Genomic DNA, 20,540 nt, shown 5'->3' with positions numbered 1-20,540 from the left:
CTTTTCTAGTCTTACCTGGAGCTCTCTGGTATTCCCTGGTGTTTCCCCATCCAAGGAATAGTCAGGCCTGACCCTCCTCAGCTTGCAAAGTCAGACATGATCATGTGCATTCAAGGTGGTATGGTGGAACATGACCAGTTTGTCCCTTTCAATAATATTATATTATTTATAATTGTGTAGTTTTTTAAAAAAAGAAGCCTTAACTAAAAAAAAGATATGGTTACCGTGGAAGGGATTGCCGAGCCAATGTTTACCTCCTTCCTACTGGAGAAATAGTATATTTCATTGCATCCGTGGTAGTGTTGTTTAACTATGAAGAGCGGACTCAACGCCACTATTTGGGACATACAGATTGTGTTAAATGGTTAGTTCATGCCTCCCTAATCCATATATGTTTCAGGTACAGTCTTGTTGAAATGTACTTCTGTGTGTAATATTTATATGTTAATATTCTTATGATATATTCCCAGGGATTCTTCAATCTTAGCCTGATGTGCAAGAAGGAGTGACGACATCAGTTGTGAATCTCGATTAACTGGGCAGTTATTGCTAAGGAAAAAGGGAGAAGTCACTTTCTTGGATGCTATATTCTAAAACAGTGATTCCCAAACTTTAGTCCTCAAGATGCTTTGGACTTCAACTCCCAGTACTCATGACTGTTGGCCAAGCTTTGGGAGGGGACTTCTGGGAGTTGAAGTCGAAAACACCTGGAAGTTCTAAGTTTGGGAATCACTGTTCTAAAATTATCTTACTGAGGGATTTTCCCTATTCTGTTATCAATTTAATGAACTAGTTCCAGCAGTTCCCTGTCTTAAACTACTTGTAGCTGTGGAACAGCTTCTCCCTGCCTCTTCCTTTGTTGTCTTTGTGTCGCTCCACCTTTCTTTGGTCTTACAGTCCTTTTTTAAAAAAAGAAAAGACTGGTATGGCGAACATAGGCCTGTTACAGACTGCCAAAATAAAGCTGCTTTGGGTCTCTTTGGAGGTATGCTATTTAAATGATGCTTGGGTCCTAAGAGTCCGGAGGTCATGCCAAAGCCACACTCCATTCCTAAGCACTGGAGTGCAGCTTTGGTGCAGCTTCTGGATTCTTAGGATGCATGCATCATTTAAACAGCATACCTCCAAAGAGACCCAAAGCAGCTTTATTTTGGCAGTCTGTAACAGGCTCTCAGATACTTGAAATCAAATTGTGATTGTGATAATTTGGACAAGCATTAATAGTGTAAGACTTCTGCTGAAGGGGCTATAATTTTTTAATGATTTTATTTTAAAATAATAATTTTATATTTGATTATGTATTAGCTATTTTTACAGTGCATTTTAACTGCATGACTTGCTTAATTTTGTATAATTTATTTTTTATGACATTTAGATTGTATGCCATTGGCAGGTTGTATATTGTTTTGATGATGCCTGTAAAATGCCAAGAAAATTTGTGGCACTATTTAAATAAACAAAAAACAACAACAACAATGCTATAAACAATAAAATCACCATGTTTTTAGAACATAGAGGCAAGATTCTGTCAATTTCACAAGACCATACCCTGTGTTAATATTTAATTCTGAACAGTTGGTACCATGCTCTTATGATGTGCTCCTGTTGAATTAAAAGCCAAACTTAGAAAAGTTACTTTTTGACTGAGGATTTTGGGAGTATAGGCCTGAAAAGTAACTTTACAGACATCAGATAACAATTTATAACCCTGCCAGTACCTATTCAGCTGGCACCAAGGCTTGGGATATAAATACATAAAAGCATATTTTCAAAAAAACAAAAATATACAATGATTTCATCAACAAATATATACTATAAGTGAATGTACCTTAAATCGTCATACGATTTTTATTAGGATACCTGATTTTTATTTGTTTTTTATTCAGAGAAATAACTTATTAAATGAATGCTAGTCCTGCAAAGTTATACAAAGTTATACAGTTGATCCTTGCCTTACCCAGCGGATCTGTTCCGGACCCCCTCCCCATGAAAGGCAAATTTCGCCTATGCTTGAGCCCCATTCAAATGAATGGGGCTTGTGCGTGTGGCGGCGCAGTGGCGTGTGCATGCCATGGGCGTGCACCCCAATCATTCGAATGGGACACACTGCCCCTTGTGCCCTGCACGCTCCCTGCGGCTTGAGCGCATACGCATATAGCACGTCCGCGTATAACGTGGGCCCACTGTAATAATAATTAATAATAATTTGTTTTATTTATATACCGCTATTCCAAAGATCATAGCGGTGAACAGCAAGTAAGCTAATTTGCCCCCAACAGTCTGGGTACTCATTTTAGCGACCTCGGAAGGATGCAAGCCTGAGTCGAGCTTGGGCCCTTTTGCTGGTCTTGAACTCGCAACCTTGTGGTTTTGAGTGAATGGCTGCAGTACAGGCATTTAACCACTGCGCCACCAGGGCTCCTGTACTCTAAGAGAAATTGACCAAAAATTGATTTTATGGTAATGCCTACATAATAACCTCTGTGTTGACATCATTTCTTCTAGTCTTGCTGTTCATCCAGACAAAATCAGGATTGCAACTGGACAGCTAGCTGGAGTGGATAAAGATGGAAGGGTAAGTTTAAGAAATGCTGTCTCAGTCATTTGTATTTCTGGAAATTGGGGAAACCTTGCTGAGTTTCTTCCAGGTCACTTGGGATGCATCATTCATTTATTCATGCCTGCCTTCTAATCATGTGTCATGTGTTGCAGGATTCTCATAATAGTCTGCCAAGGATAATAGGAATCTCATATTAACATGTCTCCCTTCTTTTTCTTTTATGTTTCTTCCCCCTCCCCAAAAAGTGGCTTTTACTAGAGCTATGATCACCTATATGCTCTTTCTGCTTCAAGGAAAGGGAAACCTGACCTCTTTATCTTCTAGGCTAAGTAAGCCCTAAAGACTTTGGCAAAAGAAGCACTGTCACAACTAGCTTGTGTATAGCTATTAAAACTGAGCTACGACAGTCATGTAAATTACCAAGTTATATCTGTTAAGGTGCAGAAATGGGATGACTTTATGGTGAGGTTTAAAGAGAAGCAGAAAATGTAGGAACAGTAGTGACCTGGTCTAGGCACACTATTTGTGTGTGTAGACAATTCCCAAAATTTATCTAATTCATGCAGATTTGCACAAGTTTACATATGCTTTAGTCTTCAGTCCCAAAGCTCTTGTATTGATCACCTTTGCCAATTTCATGATGGACTGGTATATTCATATTTGTTATATCCCTAGGCGATATGAATGACATACACAGGTGGGCAACCTGTAATTCTCCAGATGGTGTTGGACTGCACCTTTCATAATATTTGCTTATTTCACCTTTCATGATATTTACTCATTGACCATACTAGTTAGGGCTAATGAGGGTTGCAGTCCAGCAAAGTTTGGAAGGCCTCAAACCATAGTGCTGCAATCTCAGGAGAAGCTTTCCCCCAGTAGAACTATAATGAGAAGTAGGGAACAGGAAAACCCTAAGTGTGCTTTACTAAGTAGAAAGCTGCTCAACTCGATAGTCTGGTGTGCCTTTCTTTCTTTCTTTCTTTCTTTCTTTTTTCTTTCTTTTTTTCCTAGTTTCCTTCTTAAATTATTCCATTATAGGGGTCTGGTGGGGAGGTGGATTGGCCCTCCCTGCAATAGTTATAGTTGGAAATGGTCCAACTCAGACAACTTGATAAACTGACGATCCACAGAAGCAGCTAAACCTCATTTCATCCAGATATGGAAGCGAGTTCATCTTCAGCTTGTTTCTCAAACCAGAAAAGAGATCCAGGGTTTGTTGGGATTAAAACAAGAAAGGAAACTGCCAATGTTTGAACATTGCTGCAGCATTCCCTGACTTGTCCAGTCATGTAAATTGAGCAATTTACATGAGTTCTTAAAGTTGGAGTACTATACTCACTTTTTTAAAATGGAGTTTGGAAAATATAATTATGGCCTGTTACAGACTGCCAAAATAAAGCTGCTTCGGGTCTCTTTGGAGGTATGCTATTTAAATGATGCATGGGTCCTAAGAGTCCGGAGGTCGCACCAAAGCCACACTCCATTCCTAAGCACCGGAGTGCAGCTTTGGTGCAGCTTCCGGATTCTTAGGGTGCATGCATCATTTAAACAGCATACCTCCAAAGAGACCCGAAGCAGCTTTATTTTGGCAGTCTGTAACAGGCCAATGAAAGAAATAAAAAGCTGTGGAAAGAAAAATATATAGGACATGACTATGGGTATTATAAGATGACCATGACCTGAATCCTATTGGTAGTTCCAATTAGAATAGATTCATTGAATTAATGGCATTTACATAAAATGACTTACTTTTCATTAATTGATTCAATGAGTCTACTCTCTTTGGGACAATCAGTAGGATTGAGGCCCACTAAAAATCTACTAAAGATTTTTTTTTTAATTTGGAGTTTTCATCTGTAGACTACATGTTTTCATATGATTAACACAATAGGATGTTCTGCCCATTGAACAATGGATTCTGAGTATTTGCCTTTCCTGTCTTGGAAGTGAGTATTTTTGCTACAATAAGAACATATAGGATCCAGCCTCACTTGACCATCAGTTAAATGCCCAGTCAAACAACTATGGCTTTAAAATAACCACAACTGCAAATGCTAAACTGCTGTATACACAGTTTACCCAGGAGTAAGCCACCTGATCCTCAGTGAGGCTTATTTTCAAATAGAAATATATGCATGGTCTTGCCAACTGTTAAGAAGTTTTAGAAGATGAGATACAAGGTATTCAGTTGCCTTTATTTTCACAAGGTATTCACTTTGGTTAATATTTACTTTACAGGTCAATAAATTGGTGGTGTTCACCTCAACAGAAGTCATTATCTACTTAATGTAAGATTGATTCTGCATGTGCCACTTTTTAGCTCTTCAGTAACCATTTCTATCAAATTGCTTTTACATATAGCCTTTGCAGCCCCATGTTAGAGTATGGGACTCAGTGAGCCTGATGACTCTGCAGGTTATTGGCCTCGGAACTTTCGAGCGTGGAGTGGGGTGTCTGGATTTTTCAAAAGCAGTAAGGAAAAATTGCATATCTTTTGTTTTTGTTAATGATATAACCTACTCTGTGCAAGGCAAATCTATAATGCCTGTTAAGGTCTGTATGTATTTTGTTGGTTTAGCATCAGAGTTTTAATATTGGCTTAAATCCAGTTATTAAGGCAGGATACAAACCGCCGCTTTGCGGCGCTTCCCTGCCGCCACCGTTTGCTCCATGCGGGAGCTGCAGCAGCCAAACCACGCGGCTCCCGCGCGGAGCAAAAAAGAAGCTCCATTTCGGAGCTTCTTCTTGCGGCACACTGATGACGTTGCGAAGCGCCACTGGCGCATTCGCGACATCATAGGCGCCGCGACACGTCTGGATGCTATGCGTCCAGTACGTAAAGATGGCAGCGCCCATGTGGAAGGGGCGCCGCCATCTTGTACGTATAGGATACGTACTAGGGTTAGGGGGGTGCGGAAGCACCGCCCCTTCCTAACCCTAGTACGTATCCTATACGTACTATATGGCGGTTTGTATCCCGCCCAACTCATCTAGAGTAGATCTATTGAATTAGTTGAATTTACATGAATGTTGGCTTACTAAATTCCCATTAATTCAGTGGGTAGATTTTTATTTTGGATCAGCAATTGGATTTAGGCAGCTGAATTAAATGCAGAGCCCTAAATACAGGAACATATATATAGATGTGAGGGCTTCTGCTTACATCTTTCTAAAATTGTTCCTCACACCTCTAGTGGCAGGAAAATGGCATGGGTGATCTGCCACAGTTGTGCCACTAGTCCCTTTATTCCTACTTCATGAGGTTGCTTTTGTGCTGGTCCAGTAGGTTGATTCAATCCAGTTCTGTCACCTGCATCTTCACCACCAATATGCTGATGAACTAATTTTATGCCAACTCCGGAGACCAGGGTTTGAATCCCTGTTTGGCCATGGAAACCCTCTCGGTGACCTTGGACAAGTCACATTCTCTCAGCTTCAGAAGAAGGCAAAGGCAAACATCCTCTGATCAAATCTTGTTCTCTACTTCGAGGCACAAAACAACAACAATATATATTCATATGTAGAGATGGGAAGCCCACAGCCCACCAAACAATGTTGGGTATCAACTCCCATCCAAGTTGTTGGGGATGATCAAAGTTGGAGCCCAGCAATATCTAATCAACAGTTTCCCAGCCCTATTTTGGAGAATAGTTAACAATGTTTGGTACAGCGAAGATGGGAGAACAGCATGATGTTGCACATATACACATGAAAATGCACAGTGTCAAGGACAGTCAGAATTAGTATAGGCTTTACTTTTGCCATCTTGTCCCTGCTACCTCAGAGCCAGGTGTAGGGGGTGGTTCTTCAGAAGTTTCTGGATTGCATGTAATGCCAGCAATAGAAATGAATGTGCTATTGTATTTGTTTTGAAAGACTTGTTTCTTGCAAGGAAGTTCAAGAAGATTAATCTAAGTAAACTCTGATACAAAGGATTAGTTTTCTTTCTGAAGTTGGGCTCAAGTGTTGATCTAGAACAGGAAATAGTAAAACTTTTGCTTTGTATGATTACCCATTTCAAAAATATCTGGTCCTTTTTGTTTCTTTAAATAAGGCCTCAGTATTAGCTGCAGCAACTCTAGTCTCAGTACTCCAATATTGGTTATTGCTGTGTTTACAATATAATTTTTAATCAAACTATTTTAGTTTTAATATTAGAAGCACATCATACATTTGCCGAACTAGTATTTGATCAAAATAAGAACAAAATAATGTAAAGTTGTGTTATCTGCTTGGAGTAATCATTGGAATCTTTTGTGGGACACTAATTGAATGTGTACAAGCCTTACAAGTAACTCCTACACCATTCAATATACACATTTAATCTACTTAAATTGTTGCAGTAGGCAATGTACTAGGGTCTAATGTCAAAGTAAAGATAGAAATAAAATTAGCTACTGTGACTGATGCTAAAGATGTGATCAGACACCTCTCACATTATTCATGTTGGCATGTTTCTGCTTGCCTTAGGCCTATTTAGAAAAACATTACTTTCCAAAGGCAATATATATGGTGTAAACGCTGCAACTTTGCAGGTGTTTGAGCTGAGTTCTGGCACTTGCAACCACAGTTTTTTATTATGTTTCACAACAAGTCATGTGCCCAACTCCTCCCCCTCCCTATTTTCATGCCCGCCCGCAGTCTACCACTCCATCATAAAGTTATTTGACAGTTTTGAGAAAACTTTTTAATTACTTTAGGGACAAAAAGCCATTTAAACATGTTTACAATTTAGAAAAGCAGCATTAATTTCAGCTTTCCTTCTTCCCGCTGCACAAAACAATAGATCCTTTTATGAATGGGAAAGCGAAATGTGATGGAAGGCAAAACCCAAAGTGCAATTATTGGCTTTGTGATATTGTGTGTGTTTTACATGCTATGTCTTGAATGGAATTCACTGGCGAATATGATTTTCCTCCCATCAGCTGAGAGGGGAATGCTAAGGACTTAAACATGAGCTGAGTATCAAAGGCACACAGAGTTACTGTGGTTTTCTTTTGTGCCACATTGTTCTCCAAGTTCAGGACAGTGGGATGTGTGAAACACCAGATGCGCTTGAGCAGATACACAGGGTTTGTTGATAATGTACATGAAAAATGTTGGAACAACTTTAAGGTTCACACACTTAGCATCCACCATATTAAAGACAACTTATAAACCGAAGCCAGAGCACATCAGTGTCATTTATCACAGCAGTAGATTTCCTGCAAGATGTTACTTTGAGAGACATTCAAGCTCAAGATGGCAGTTTGTGTTCAAGTATATATTGCACCCCTTTCTGAGCATCTGACATTCAGTATGGCTGAAGGAGAGCTTTGTTTAAGCTACCTATCCTCTCCTATGCATGCAGTGTTGATGTGCCAGAGATCCATGACTACACCAAAAAGGCATGCTAAGACTGAACACATAGAACAGAAAGTCTAGTTTTAGGATTAGTTTAGACTGTGTGGAATACCACTCACAGAATTTCTGTTCCCACATTCAAATATGCATTTCAGTTGAGTCTGTCTGGTGAGGGAGGGCAGAAGGACTGATACCTGCTTTTGGTCCAGGTTTGTGAACTAGCACTTAAACAAAACTGTGTATGTGAAATTGAACACCAGGTCTGAGATTCCACATCAAGGAGATGAACCGTAACTTTACATTCATGGGGTTACTTGGAAGTTGTGCAACATCCTGCTTCATTAATGAATTGTTACACTGCACAACCGCAGGCACAAGGCACAATCATGAGCAACCATGTATGACAAGCATATGCCTCTCTGCACAGTGCATAACCTTGTACAGTGGCACTGCATGCATTTCACTTTCTGCAAACAGGGCCATTCCACATGAGACAAAATAGTCTGGACCTTTCCATAGGAAAACGTACACATGCAGATGACAGCAACAGTTTTCCAGCCCACATCTTTATTGTCACTCCATGAGAACACCGGCCAAAGGAAGGCAGAATATATGTGTGTCTCTTTTTAGCACAGTTCACTTGTATTTGTAGGCTATCACTTTTGTGGCTACCTAAAATGACGACATGATTTTTTAAAACTCTCTTCTGTAAGGATTCAGGTACACATTTGTGTGTGATTGATGACTCCAATGAACACATGCTGACTGTCTGGGATTGGCTGAAGAAATCAAAAGCAGCTGAGATAAAGGTAAATTCAAAGCAGATGGATCTTATATCTTGCACATAGGTACGAAGTAGAAACTGGGGAATGCCTCTGACATAAACTGTAGTAACAAAAACAATAATACTTCTTGGAGATGAGTGTTTCTCTCCTTTTTGGTGTGGAAAAAAACACTAGAAAGTTCTCCTAAGGCAGATGTAATTGCGCCTATATTTAAAATTTATGAATTCACATGGCAAAATGTATGCTTGGCATAAATGATAAGGTACTCATGGTTTCTCATACAGAAGTGAATTGTATGTGTATCTCTGTCTGAATAGGAATTTATGTCATGTCAAGAACCTTTTTATAAATAACATTTGTGCAATATCTGTAAATTAAATGAAAGGCTATACTAGATAGCCTGTAGATTAGTTTTTTTTAATGACTCTTTATCTCAATAGGCAATCCATTTACAGAAAGGTTGCTTCATATATGGTACAAGTATAAGAAACAGCTAGCTCCATCTCCACCAACCCTTTATCCAATTTTAAAAACTATTAATTTTAAGGAAGTTGTTAAATATAATTAGTTTAAGAAGTGGAAAGAGAAAGGAAAATACAGAATAGTTCATTTATTTCCAGAGTTTGAGTCATACAGTTATACGAGTTAATGTAAATGAAATTCAGTCAGAAAGGAGAGTCACAGAAAAGCATTAACCCTGTTTGAAACATTATGTAACAATGGTTCAAATCGAAACTAAGCAAAAACCATCAAAATTGTTTCGGATAATTCAAGAGGCAAAGTCTGGTAAACTGAAAGAACTGATACTGGTTTGGGACTCAGATTTGGGGATAAAAATATAGGAAAAACAATGAAATTCAACCGGGAATACCCCACCTTATAGATCCATTTCAACCCAAATATAAGAGAACGCATTGAAAATCATTCATAAATGGTATCATAGAATCATAGAATCGTAGAGTTGGAAGAGACCGCAAGGGCCATCTAGTCCAACCCCCTGCCATGCAGGAAATTACAATCAAAGCATCCCCGACAGATGGGCATCCAGCCTCTGCTTAAAGACCTCCAAGGAAGAAAACTCCACTACACTCTGAGCGAGTTTGTTCCACTGTCGAACAGCCCTTACTGTCAGGAAGTTCCTCCTAATGTTAAGGTGGAATCTCTTTTCCTGTAGTTTGCATCCATTGTTCCGCGTTCTAGTCTAATATATATACTGTATATATTTTCTTTCTTTTTTTTTTATTCTGTTTTAATAGATATTTTAATTGTAACATGTTTAATCCTGTTTTAAGGGGGGAATTTGGGACACAATGTTGTAAATGTGGATTTTAATATGTTGTGAGCCGCTTTGATCATCCAGTTATAGAAAAGCGGGATACAAATAAAAGTTTTATTATTTATTTATTTATTAACTAGAGCAGCGGAAAACAAGTTTTCTCCCTCTTCAACATGACATCCCTTCAAATATATAAACAGGGCTATCATATCACCTCTTAACCTTCTCTTCTCCAGGCTAAACATCTCCAGCTCCCTAAGTCATTCCTCATAGGGCATGGTTTCCAGACCCTTCACCATTTTAGTCGCCCTCCTTTGGCTATACATGTCAGGGGTTAAAGTCAGCACACTGGGAAATGCTTGGATGTGTGTGTGTCTGGCCATGAGCATCCAGCACTGTAAGGACAAGGCTGATCAAGCACAGCTGATACTCATAGCCTCAAGGACACTCTGATGTCTGTGTGCACTTGTGCCTGGATGATGAAACATCTAGCAATTGCACAGTGGGACACTTTACACTGTGGCACAGGAAGTAACTGAGTTTGGGAGACCACATGATCTCAAGGCTATATAAGCTCAGGAGCTTCCAGTGATTGGCAGCCAGGTTAATTACAGGTACTCGTCGTACCGATCACATAACACCGGTTTTGAAATCCCTTCACTGGCTGCCAATTAGTTTCCGGGCAAGGTACAAGGTGTTGGTGATTACCTTCAAAGCCCTACATGGCTTGGGTCCAGAATACTTAAGAGATCGCCTACTTCCATACTGTCCGTCCCGCACTCTAAGGTCCTCGGGGAAGAATCTACTTCAGCCAATAAAATCTAGGCTAACTTCAGTCACCCAGAGGGCCTTTTCCATCGCAGCTCCGAAGCTATGGAATGACCTGCCAAAGGAGATCCGTGACATTTCTACTCTTACAGCCTTTAAGAAGGCTCTTAAAACGGATCTCTTCCGGCAGGCCTTCCCTACCTAGTTCTACTCCCCATTTACTGTGACTTATGTCATTCTGTCCACCAATTCTTCTCTTAAATTTAATGAGAAGAATTAAATTAAAATTAATTAAAATAAAATCCTTGCCTCAAGAAGAAGAGCCCTCCCTCCATGACATCATCATCAGGCCTGGGAGGGAATGAAAAAGAGAGGCCCAACTTCCATCAGGCCTAACTGTGAATGTACTCACTTCGCTCTCTTTAATTTTATTGTATTTTATTTATTTATTGTATTTTATTTTATTATCTTTATTTTTACTGTTGTAACCCGCCTGGATTCCTTGTGATTGGGCGGGCTATAAATAAATAATAATAATAATAATAATTATTATTATTATTATTATTATTGCTTTGTGGGTTGTAGTAGGAGAGTTGGTATTTGTGTGTGATCTGTAATATAGCGTTGGTGATTTGTAGCACTGTAAATAAAGATAGCACTTCAGGAGATTCGGCTTGTCAGCATTAGCTGGAGAGTTCCCGAAGCCTCTGCATTCTTCAGTTCCTGGAAGACATCCAGCTGCTGTTATCTCAACTGGGAGCTGAGAACCACATTTCTGAATTTTCCAGTCATACTCTGCTGTATGCCAGCATTGGCTATATGGCTCAGATGAGTTGCTGACAATACAATACTAATAATTATGCTGCAGCAGGGTGACCAGATGGCCTCCTTTTCCAGGACATGTGCAGCATTTCAGCCTTCTGTCCAGGAGGAACTCCAAAATGTCCTCCAAATTGAGCATAGCTAAGAAGCATGAATTTATATTTATATGAGTGTTCTTAGATTTCATTTGGTAATGTCGTACATTTTTCTTGAATGTCTTACATTTTGTGGTGCCTTGTTCTCCTTTGATGTTATGACATCTGGTCACCCTGTGTTGGAGAGAATGTTGCAAAATTGGGGATTGGAGTCATATGTCTGGTCTGGCTTGGTGACACATGCATTGGTTATAATTGTGTACTGTTAAAATGAAGTGATTTTATTTGTTTCAAAAATTGTATTAGTAAGTTTTTAACTAATTGTATCTGTGATCCTCCTTGGACCCCACCCTGGGAGAAAGGCAACTTATTAGTTAATTAATTAATTATGTGGTTAACATGCTGAAGGTATAAAGATTCTGGGAAAAGGTCTTGATTTGAATTAGTCAAATATTGGGGCGCGGGATTCATTCAGATGAACTACTGGTTTCCCTGTTTGAAAATGAGAATAAAAATTTGCTAAATAAAGATCTCATATTATTTATCTTATGTGCAGCAAGGTTAGAATTGGTGAAAAGCTGGAAATCATGAGAAAATTTATTAATACAGTATTGGATAAACAGGATATGGGCCATAGCTTTGCTAGAGAAATTAACAGATATAGTTAGATTAGTCAGAGGTAATATAAAAGACTTAATTGGAAATATATGGAAAGCATATGTACATTCTATGTGGCAAAGGAATATTGGGTTTAACCTTGTAATGAGCAGGTGAAATTTTAGATTAATAACTGATGAACATCATAAAGATCATTAATAATAATAATAATAATATATTATTATTATTATTATTATTAACCTTTATTTATAAAGCACTGTAAATTTACACAGCGCTGTACATACAATCTTTTTAATTGGACGGTTCCCTGCCCTAAGGCTTACAATTTAAAAAGACACGGCACAAGAGGAGAAGGGGAAGGGGATGAGGGCCAACAGTTCTTCTCTACCTCCGAGGCCTGGATCAGGGGAGATGGACTGGAGGGAGGACATAGCAATACAGGAAATGATTCAATAAAACAGGCAACAAAGGAACATCAAATAGCAAGTGACAATTATGCAATGCCTGGGAATGCTTCTCTGAACAGGATGGTCTTCAACTCAGTTTTGAAGCTGGTTAAAGAAGTTATATATTGTTATAAAAGTGAAATGCTAATGGTAAAAGGATTGACAGGGAAGCAGTATTATAGTTGGGGGAGAGAAGGGAAGGAAGGGGGATATAGAATGAAGAACTGATTTGAAATGTAGTAATATTGATAAATTGTATAATGTATCAGAATAAATTTTAAAAATTGGATTAGATTCCATGTGTTGGATAACAAATCTCAAAATACTTATGCAATATTTAATATAACACTCTTTGATTATTCACCTATAGAACAGATGACCCAGATTAAGTAGTACTTTCCCACTCAATAAGTAGACCAAAAAAATCAAAATTTTCCAGAGCTTGATGAACTAACTGAACTTCAGCCAAGATTTATTTTGATTGGCTTCCTTATCCCTATTATCCAGAATTTAAAGAGTTCTTCATTTCTGTGTGGAAGTTCAATATAAAAAAATAATAGCCTTCTGTTTTCTCTTGAATTGCTTTTACTTTTATTGCATTTTCAGAACAGGTTTCGGAATAGTTTATACTTAATCAAACGTTATTAAAATTTATTTTATAAAAGATTTGGGTAAAGATGAAAGGAGCCCTTCTTTTTACCAAAGATCTACTGTGATACTGGTTTGGTTTTTTGGTTTTTTTTAAGGAATTGAAATTTTTGACATTTTACTGTCCTTTGTTCCTGGTCCTAACATATCCAAAATGGAGAGTTGCTTCTGCCTGCACTGAGATCCCTCCAGACCATCTTAAATGACAACAGAAGTAATATCAGAAACAACATGTAGGTTCTAACACTGCCATTTTTCTTTTCTTGTATGAGTTTTAACATCTTTTCCTGATGTTAGGTAGAGTAGCACTCCTTTCTGTGCCTATTTTGTTTTGTATATTTGTTTGCCTAATGGCAAATCTGATACTTACCTGCATAAATAGAAAGGTTAATTATAGCAACACCCTTTTCTGTTTCAACAGACTACAAATGAAGTTGTACTTGCAGTAGCATTCCATCCGACTGATAAAGACACAATAATAACATCTGGAAAATCTCATATCTTTTTCTGGACTTGGAATGGTAATTCATTAACTCGGAAGCAAGGGATATTTGGGGTAAGAAACATTTTGGCAAATTTCTTAAAGCTGTTATGTGATGAATGGGATTGTATCTTTCTTTTAAAAAAAGATATAAAAAACTGTTTTCCTTTATAGTCAATATATAAAATTCAGTATGTCACTACACATTGTATGCAAATGTACGTTACCACATACATTTGTATACAATGTGTAGTGAGATACTGAACATAAGGACAAAGAACAGCATCATAGAAAACTATTTTTTGCAGGGAGGCTGGGAATGATGGTGTCACTTCTTATTGCTACCTGTCATTTTTCTATTAAAATCATACATTTTTCCCCTCTCTTTCCACTCAGTATCTTGCTGAAGACTCAAATGCATCATAATACTGTCCATTGCATTTCCACTGGGGGAAGGGCAGGGCTTGGGGAGCATGAGTAGAAGGCAAAAATGAACAGTTGGACAGATGGAATGACTTGCTTGTTTGCTTACTTTTTTCATAGATTGGAAAATTGTTCATTTTTTAAAGTGATTGTTTATCCCAAATCTGCTCCCCAATATTTGGTTACCATTACAATAATTCTTCCTTCTTGCCAAACTAATTAAAACATCTACTTTCAAAAGTCTGGATGCTACAAACTACTGGCCTCTAGTACAAAACATACTTCAGTGTCATCCCACCATCTACAACAGAGCAAAAGGCTTTGCAGAAACCAGCATTTCAACTATGTTGTACTATTCTCCCCCATTTAGTGAGCCCACAATCTTGTAACTGAAAAGATGTAGTTTTTCTTCATGGTCTCTGTGCCTCACACAACAGAGGTTTGCGCCTGCGCAGAGACTCCATTTGGAAGCTGAAAAACTGAGCAGAAGGCCCCACCCACTCCCACGTACTGAGCATGCCCAATACCACGAATCTAACTCCACCTTCAGTTCTTTTTCGTTCACTGCAAGAGAAACACTCCTTTCGGATTGCTCCTTAGCTGAGTCCTTTAGTGTACAGTAGAATCAATGTTTTTTCTTCTGGTTTGATTTTTTTATCTGTATACTTCTTGTGATTATCGCCCTTGCAGAGCTTGGATGTGAGTTTTGTTTGTTTTTTCTTTGCCTGGATGGGTACCTCGCTTCTGGGCCTCTTATGGCCTCCAGGTCTATTCAAGCTCTGCGCTGATTGTAACCATAAGGTTCCCCTCACTGATGTACATTCTAAATGCCTTTTTTGCTTGGGTGAGTGTCACGTTGCTGAGCATTGTTCCACCTGCCACTCCTTTACCAACACAACCCTTCGCAACAGAGCCCAATGCTTGAAACTTTTTTGTTAGGAACGTTCCCTTTCCATTGGAGAGAAATCTTCTTCTCAGACTGATTCTTTGGCTTTGGTGCCCATCTCCAAACTCCCAAGGATCCCTAAGATCTCCAAAACATTGGCTCTGGCATCAACATCGAGCTTGACTTTGACTCCGAAGGCCTTAACATCTACAGTGCCTTCCTTGACACCGAGGCCCTTGACATCAAGCACTTTAAAGCCTGCTCCCTCGATGTCACAGGCTATGTTATCTGCTGCCCAGTCTCCTTCATTGCAGGAGGTTCCTTCTGCCTCCCAAGAGAAGAAACATCACAAGACCAAAAAGAAGCCTGACATCTAGGGTGTCTATGATGCCAAGAAGTCTAAGAAGAAGCACAAGTCTAAGGCATCTCTTCCGCCTCGCTTCTTCGGCCTCAATGTCTGCTTCGACTTCAACACTGGTCTCAATGGCAGCAACCATCTTGGAGACTACTCTGGCTTTTTTGCTCCTGGCATCGATACCATTGCTGGCTTCACAGCCACCTGTTTCAGACTCAACAACGGTGATTTTGACCTTGGCATCTTTGAGTGCTCCAGTACCACCTGGCTCAGTACTCACTTCATCTTTACCAACGTTGGTCTCTCCCCTGCCACCAGTTTCCATCTTGGTACCGTCACAGATATTTGCCTCTCCGGCTCAGGCTTATAGGCTTTCCCTCTCACCTTTAACACCTTGACACCATGATGTATCTCTGGCTCGATCTCACTGCTTTCCAACACCATCTCAAGATGAGGATGAGTTGTCAACATCATCTTCTAGGCACTGCTGCTGAGATTCGCCTTATACCTCCATGTCGTACATTGGTTGTTATTGAGCGAAAGAATACTGGAGAAAATGCTCTTCTTCCTACCGGTCTTACCCTCCTCCTTATAGAGATTGTTACCACCATAGGGAACCACACTATGACTCTCCCTCTTGATATCACGCTCGATCTCGATTCCAATCTTCACACCATGTACATGAGTCTAGGCTTGATTACAATACCACCAGAGTGCCTTCACCTTTGCCTCGCACTACTGCTACGGTCTCTCGACTTCCTGAGTCTCTTGTTCACTCGATGTCAGTAGCTCAGATTTCACTGTCGACGTTGATTACAACATCTATCCCTGCTATTATTCCAATTGTGTCTTTGATGTCGATGTCTCAATCTATGCCTCCTCCTGCTGTCACACAGGTTCCTCAGTTTGCTACTCCCTCCATCCCTCAGCAATCTACTGAGGAATCAGCTTACGACACAATTGTCACTTGCTTTGTCCTCTCCTGTTATTGCATCTGCTCAGGAGGAAGTTGAAGACACCACACCTTAATTCCCTAATTAGAATGTTCAGCTGTTCTCAGATGTGGTCCAGAGAATGGCTTCAGGTCGAGGTCACTCCTAAGCCGGTGAGTGATCATGTATTTCAGATCATCGATACCACTGCAGTTTCACCAGCTGTTCTTTCCTTCTTGGCCTCATTGTCTAATGTCATGAACCTTTCTTGGCTGAAGCCTTCATCTGTACCACCTGCTTCAAGGAAGCTTGAAGGCCTGTACAAGATTCAACCTGACACAGCAACTTATCTCTTCACTCACCCTACTCCTAACTCCTTGGTAGTTGAGACTACCTCCAATCTTCTGGCAAGACCCATTCTGCTGCAGTGGACAAGGAGGGTGGACGCCTTGACATTTTTGGACGATGCTTCTACTCTTTGGCTGCCCTTTCTGCTAGGGTGGGTAACATGCAGGCTTGCATGGGTGCCTACCAGAATTTTTGTGAGATGAGATGGCTGCTTTCATCCCTTTCCTACCAGAACAAAATACGGCTGCCCTTGTTAGTCAGCCAAGAAGTCTATTCAGGTAGGCATTCTATGGACTGTGCAGCCAAAGTTATGTCAGGTGCACTTGAGCTCCATCACTACACTTGGCTCAAATCTACTGATCTCACAGATGAGGCTAAGAAGTGTATTGAAGATCTGCCCCTTGAAGGTGATGACCTTTTTGCGGCTAAGACCAACAGGTCTCTAGACACATTGGCCAAGGCACGCCTTACAGGCCAGAAGTTGAGTGTCAGCAGTCAGAAACAACAATACTGGAAACAACAGTGGCTCCCCCTGCCTGCCTCTTCCAACTACTCCAGGCCTCGGTCTATGGTCTCTACTCAATACAGGGGCTCAACAGAGATCTCTATCAATATACTATCCTATCCTTCGGCCTCTCCAATGCCCCCCGTGTCTTTACAAAATGCATTGCAGTGGTTATCTCTCACCTTCATGTCCAGGGAATTAAAGATTTTTCCTTATTTGGACAGTTGGTTGCTGGTATCGTCCTCCAGCACACAGTTGTTCCGAGATGTTCACACCACTCTCTCTCCCCTCACCGACTTGGACCCCACAGTCAGTGCCTCCAAGTCCACCGTGGAACTGGTCAGGGTGACAGAGTATATAGGCACATCTCTGGATTCTGTTATGGTTTGTGCCTACCTACCCACCAGAAGGGCAGAAGCCCTTTGGACCCACCTTCGCTCTGTTCTCTGTATGGACCGTCCTACAGTGAGAGATATTCAATGGCTTCTAGGCCTCATGGCTTCCACCACAGTCATAACCTACTTGGCACACCTAAGATTCCAGACTCTACAAGAATGGTTTCTGTCTGTGTTCAACCACCTCAACAAGAACAGTGGTCAAGGGCTGACCTTTTTATCTCACAAGGTATATTTGTCAGCTGTTGTGCCTAACCAGCCCCCCTGGTTGCCGTCTGCAGAGCTCTTCACCTCACCTACCTTAAGAGGTTTTTCAAGGGTCTACACCACCTTTACCCTCCATTACCCACCTTTACCTTCCTCTGGCTCCTTCCTAGTCACTCATTGGTGCTTATGCACTTCACCAGGATACCCTTTAAACCGTCAGCCTCCCTGAGATAACTTATGCTGAAAATGGCATTTCTCATGGCCATCACCTTGGCTGGGAGGTCTTCTGAGCTGACAACTCATCAGGTTGTTTACCTGTAACTGATTCTTTGACTGATAATCTGTACCCTCACACAAACCTGCCCTACCTCCCCTCAGTCAGGTCCCTTTCTTCTGTGGTGGACTTGAATTGAAGGTGGAACTAGATTGGCAGGATTGGGCATGCTCAGTTCACAGGAGTGGGCCAATCTGATCAGCTTTTCAGCTTCCGAATGGAATCTCTGCGCAGGCGCAACCCCTATTGTGTGAGGGCACAGATGACCACTTGAAGAACCACAGTTTCATGTAAGCAATCTGTTCTTACCATACTAAAGGTGTAAAGTTCAGCTTCATTACTTCACATTTAAAATGTAATGATTGGTTCAAGTTCACCCAGTGAGTTTGATGAATCTCTAAGGACTTGGACTTGGATATCGCAATCCTCAGCCCAGTACTCTAACTATTATATCGACTCTCTTATATCTTGCTGTTTCTTCATCCAATCTCAGTTTCTCAAAAATGCTTAATTTTACAAAAAAGCATATCAGGCCTTCATTTCAAACAATCATGATGTGTCTAGTTAGCCTCCTAATGTTTATTTGTAGAGTGAAATATTTTAGGGGCCATCTAGAGTTCCAAAGACATGGATGTTTCTTCTTCTCACTTACAAAGAAATATTTTTATTATGATGATGCTTTGACATTGGAAGAGGCACTTGTATCTATATTTTCAAATCAGTTGCTCTGGAATAGGTTAGGATGCTATTGCTTCTTTAGACTAAAACATAGATTAATGGGTGAAAATTCAAATCAAATCATTTGAATTATAGCTATTCTGCAAAATTTTGTATTTTTGAGCTTTACCTGTGAATGAGTCACTGTTCTTTAAATGTGGTCTGTTCTTTTCAGAAATACGAAAAACCGAAGTTTGTTCAGTGCTTAGCATTTTTAGGAAATGGAGACGTACTCACAGGTGACTCGGGTGGGATACTGCTTATATGGAGTAAAACTACTGTAGAAGGCACAGCAGGGAAAGGAGCAAAAGGTACTGCAGTTATTAAACTGACCTGTCAGTATTGTGAAAATACATTAAAAAGTTCATAAAATATGAGAAACTCCAGAAAGGAAACAATACAGTTTCAATCCATTCAGTGTATGCAAGTTGTAGATGCTTTCAACATGCTATATTCATAATCAGGTGTATCTTGAGTATCAGATATATCTTGAAAACTGTATTTCTGTGTGTTTTGCTTCAGCAGGATGCCTACTCATTATCCATTTTTTTGGCATACTGGAAAAGTCATCAAAAGAGTTTTAAAAACACATTGAAATGGATTTAAAAGAGGATTAAACTAATCCATTGATGATAGATTAGTTGGCAGGTACTTGCCATGATGTCAGTATGCTCCCTTCAGGTTTTGAGGCTGTATTCCATGGAAGACCAACTACTGGAAACTGAAAGGAGAGAAATGTTGCCTATTTCAGTACCCCAGAGTCATGTTTTGTTGCAACTAGATCTATAGTGTAGGCATTCTACAAGTTTGTCACCTGGAGTTTTGTAAACAGTGTCCCCTCTTCTGTTTGTGATCTCTCTGGCTATGGAAAGTCTCCCCAGAACTTACTGCTTTGTCTAGTGTAAGAGATAGTATACTGGCCTATTGGTCTAAACTGCCAGCCTTGTGCCCACATATTCAATACTGCTGATCCTCTTTTCTTAGGTGCTATTTAAATATACATACAATATACATCCAATAGACAGATTGTGAGACTCACAGTTTCAACTGGCCAATGCTTAGCATAAGTCATACAAAAAATTATGCATAACCAAGGCAAAATGTATAACTTGGATGTTATAACATATAGCTTTGGTGAAGCTATTTTAATATAAAATCATATAATATATTATTATTCATCTCCATGCTGACTCACATATGAAAAAACACATAAAAATGTCATGTAAAATTATCATACTTTTTAATCTGAACAGATATCAGGTATGAGTTTTAGAGCTTACTTTACTTTTCACACACACACACACACACACACACACATGGCTTTAGCGTGTGATATGCTTTATAGGTGAAGATTTCATTTCAGTTTTAAAATTTAAAGAAAAATTATTATTTGCAATAAGGCATATGTAGGTCTGGCACTGCAGAGGCCTAAGGTAGCTCTTAAATCCAAGGATAATTATTTTCTTTGGCAGTTAATTAAAATGCTGGGGCTCAAATGGGCATGCCAGCAAAAACACAGTGTCTGAACAGGACATTTTAACAGCAAATATATATTTTCAACAAATTTTATTTTTAAAGAAAGGAATAAAATAACAGCCCAATTATAAGATAGATCATACCTTTAATAATATTATAATAACCTGCCTAAAGCAA

At 39.7% G+C, this 20,540-nt stretch overlaps 1 protein-coding gene across 5 annotated transcripts in view; it reads left to right on the top strand.

Moving 5' to 3' along the window:
• Window positions 1–20,540, top strand: part of EML4 (EMAP like 4) — a 246,570-nt gene that overhangs the window by 187,870 nt on the left and 38,160 nt on the right. For all 5 annotated transcript variants that reach the window (XM_089529197.1, XM_089529196.1, XM_089529195.1 and 2 more), the window contains 6 exons: window positions 215–364; window positions 2,506–2,575; window positions 4,925–5,035; window positions 8,620–8,715; window positions 13,786–13,920; window positions 19,063–19,198. In XM_089529197.1, coding sequence (XP_089385323.1) covers window positions 215–364; window positions 2,506–2,575; window positions 4,925–5,035; window positions 8,620–8,715; window positions 13,786–13,920; window positions 19,063–19,198 — 698 coding nt within the window. The remainder of the gene's footprint in view (window positions 1–214; window positions 365–2,505; window positions 2,576–4,924; window positions 5,036–8,619; window positions 8,716–13,785; window positions 13,921–19,062; window positions 19,199–20,540) is intronic.

The sequence above is a fragment of the Sceloporus occidentalis genome, unplaced genomic scaffold, assembly GCF_023333645.1.
Source record: "Sceloporus occidentalis isolate IW3139 unplaced genomic scaffold, rSceOcc1.0.p SCAF_6, whole genome shotgun sequence".
Taxonomy (NCBI): domain Eukaryota; kingdom Metazoa; phylum Chordata; class Lepidosauria; order Squamata; family Phrynosomatidae; genus Sceloporus; species Sceloporus occidentalis.
Note: the sequence above shows the minus strand (reverse complement) of the source record. Positions and strands in the feature narration are given on the sequence as shown.